At 46.0% G+C, this 2,666-nt stretch overlaps 1 protein-coding gene across 1 annotated transcript; it reads right to left on the reverse strand.

Annotated features, from left to right (window-relative positions):
* Positions 1–1,400: 1,400 nt before the first annotated feature.
* LOC117533965 (E3 ubiquitin-protein ligase TRIM39-like) lies at positions 1,401–2,662 on the reverse strand (the record flags this gene model as incomplete). The annotated part of the gene is made up of 2 exons (XM_034197991.1): positions 1,401–1,930; positions 1,993–2,662. Coding segments are annotated over 2 exons (804 nt in total), but the record flags the coding sequence as incomplete, so codon positions are not given.
* Positions 2,663–2,666: the final 4 nt, after the last annotated feature.

The following is a 2,666-nucleotide window of genomic DNA, read 5'->3' on the forward strand; positions in this document are numbered from 1 at the left end:
AGCCACCTTTAGCTTAGCGGTGGAGACGTGAAGTCATGTGACCGTGCTGTAGTTCCTTTATAGCCCAACATTAGCCACCTTTAGCTTAGCGGTGGTGACGTGAAGTCATGTGACCGTGCTGTAGTTCTTTTATAGCCCATCATTAGCCACCTTTAGCTTAGCGGTGGTGACGTGAAGTCATCTGACCGTGCTGTAGTTCCTTTATAGCCCAACATTAGCCACCTTTAGCTTAGCGGTGGTGAAGTCATGTGACCGTGCTGTAGTTCCTTTATAGCCCAACATTAGCCACCTTTAGCTTAGCGGTGGTGAAGTCATGTGACCGTGCTGTAGTTCCTTTATAGCCCAACATTAGCCACCTTTAGCTTAGCGGTGGTGACTGAAAAGTCATGTGACCGTGCTGTAGTTCCTTTATAGCCCAACATTAGCCACCTTTAGCTTAGCGGTGGTGACGTGAAGTCATGTGACCGTGCTGTAGTTCCTTTATAGCCCAACATTAGCCACCTTTAGCTTAGCGGTGGTGACGTGAAGTCATGTGACCGTGCTGTAGTTCCTTTATAGCCCAAAATTAGCCACCTTTAGCTTAGCGGTGGAGACGTGAAGTCATGTGACCGTGCTGTAGTTGCTTTATAGCCCAACATTAGCCACCTTTAGCTTAGCGGTGGTGACGTGAAGTCATGTGACCGTGCTGTAGTTCTTTTATAGCCCATCATTAGCCACCTTTAGCTTAGCGGTGGTGACGTGAAGTCATGTGACCGTGCTGTAGTTCCTTTATAGCCCAACATTAGCCACCTTTAGCTTAGCGGTGGAGACGTGAAGTCATGTGACCGTGTTGTAGTTCCTTTATAGCCCAACATTAGCCACCTTTAGCTTAGCGGTGGAGACGTGAAGTCATGTGACCGTGCTGTAGTTCCTTTATAGCCCAACATTAGCCACCTTTAGCTTAGCGGTGGTGACGTGAAGTCATGTGACCGTGCTGTAGTTCCTTTATAGCCCAACATTAGCCACCTTTAGCTTAGCGGTGGAGACGTGAAGTCATGTGACCGTGCTGTAGTTCCTTTATAGCCCAACATTAGCCACCTTTAGCTTAGCGGTGGTGACGTGAAGTCATGTGACCGTGCTGTAGTTCCTTTATAGCCCCACATTAGCCACCTTTAGCTTAGCGGTGGTGACGTGAAGTCATGTGACCGTGCTGTAGTTCCTTTATAGCCCAACATTAGCCACCTTTAGCTTAGCGGTGGAGACGTGAAGTAATGTGACCGTGCCGTAGTTCCTTTATATCCCAACATTAGCCACCTTTAGCTTAGCGGTGGTGACGTGAAGCCTGGATCCATCTTCTTCTTCTTTACAGACACATGCATGTTCCAGCATTTGGAGGACCTGTGGTGTACATGGTTTATCTTTTTAACGTACACACATCTATTGCACGTCTGTCCGTCTGGAGAGGGTTCCTCTATTTTATTATATTACTTTCTTTTGTCTTCCTGTATTTTTCAGAGAGGTTTAATATATTGTATTTTATTGTTATCATCATACCTTTCTCACCTTCTTGTGTCCCTTGAACTGTTATAGTGTTCCTTTGTGCTGCCTGTCTGCAAACTGTTTTGTTTTTGTTCATTTGAGAAGTTTAACCTCAGCTGTAAAAAGTCAATTCACTCTTTTGCCAAAAAAAGATACTCAGAACTATCTTTTCTTTTTCATTTATTTTATTAACAACAAGTCACCAGAAAATAAAATCACACTGAGCTGAACACAAACTTATACGACTGGTCCCTGATAAACTCAAACACTGAAATACATCAGCTGCCTCCTGACCAAACATTAAAGGAACAGTTTGACATATCTCTGAGGAATCCTCCAGCTCTGTCTTTAAGGGTTAACCTGCTAACAAACATCTGAGAAGCCTTCACTGTTTGGGAGAAAGGAACACTTAGCAGGAAGGTCTGCATAGCTAAGCATATTCATCATCTTCATCATCATCATCATCATCATCATCATCATCATCATCATCATCATCATCATCTTCATCATCATGTTGTTCTACAGTCACAGAGACCTTCACTGGTAACACCTGAAGTGGGCGCACATCCCAATTGCTAATGAATGGAAACATCCTCTGAGTGAAAGTGTGTGTGAAGGTGTGTATGTGTGTGTTCGTGTCAGGATCAGAGAACGACAGCTGTCCTCTGTTCCAGTCCAGACTCACTCTGACCCTCTGGAGCTTCTTCTGCAGGAGGAGAGGAGTTTCTGGACCTGATGGTGACCATGCTGAGTATTCACCTTCATAATAATCTATTCTCCATAATCCAGACTCTATGTCTCCCTTCCTCTGGACAGACTTTGCGAACACACCCAGTTCCCAGCTTGTATTGTCTCCAACCTGGACCTCCCAGCTGTGAGTCCCTGAGTCAAAGCCCTCAGAGCCCAGGACTGAGCAGTCATCAAACCTCTCTGGATTATCAGGAAGTTCCTGTTCCTCCTCTTCGTCCTCTCGCTCCTCTTCCTCCTCTTCCTCCTCTTCCTCCTCTCGCTCCTCTCCCTCTCTTCCTCCTCTCGCTCCTCTCCCTCCTCTTCCTCCTCTTTCCTCCTCTCGGTCCTCTTCTTCTCTCACACTGGTCAGATCTTCAGACAGGATGAGTCGTGGATCAGCAGTGTTTGGGTCCAGGATG

Source organism: Gymnodraco acuticeps, unplaced genomic scaffold (genome assembly GCF_902827175.1).
Source record: "Gymnodraco acuticeps unplaced genomic scaffold, fGymAcu1.1, whole genome shotgun sequence".
Taxonomy (NCBI): domain Eukaryota; kingdom Metazoa; phylum Chordata; class Actinopteri; order Perciformes; family Bathydraconidae; genus Gymnodraco; species Gymnodraco acuticeps.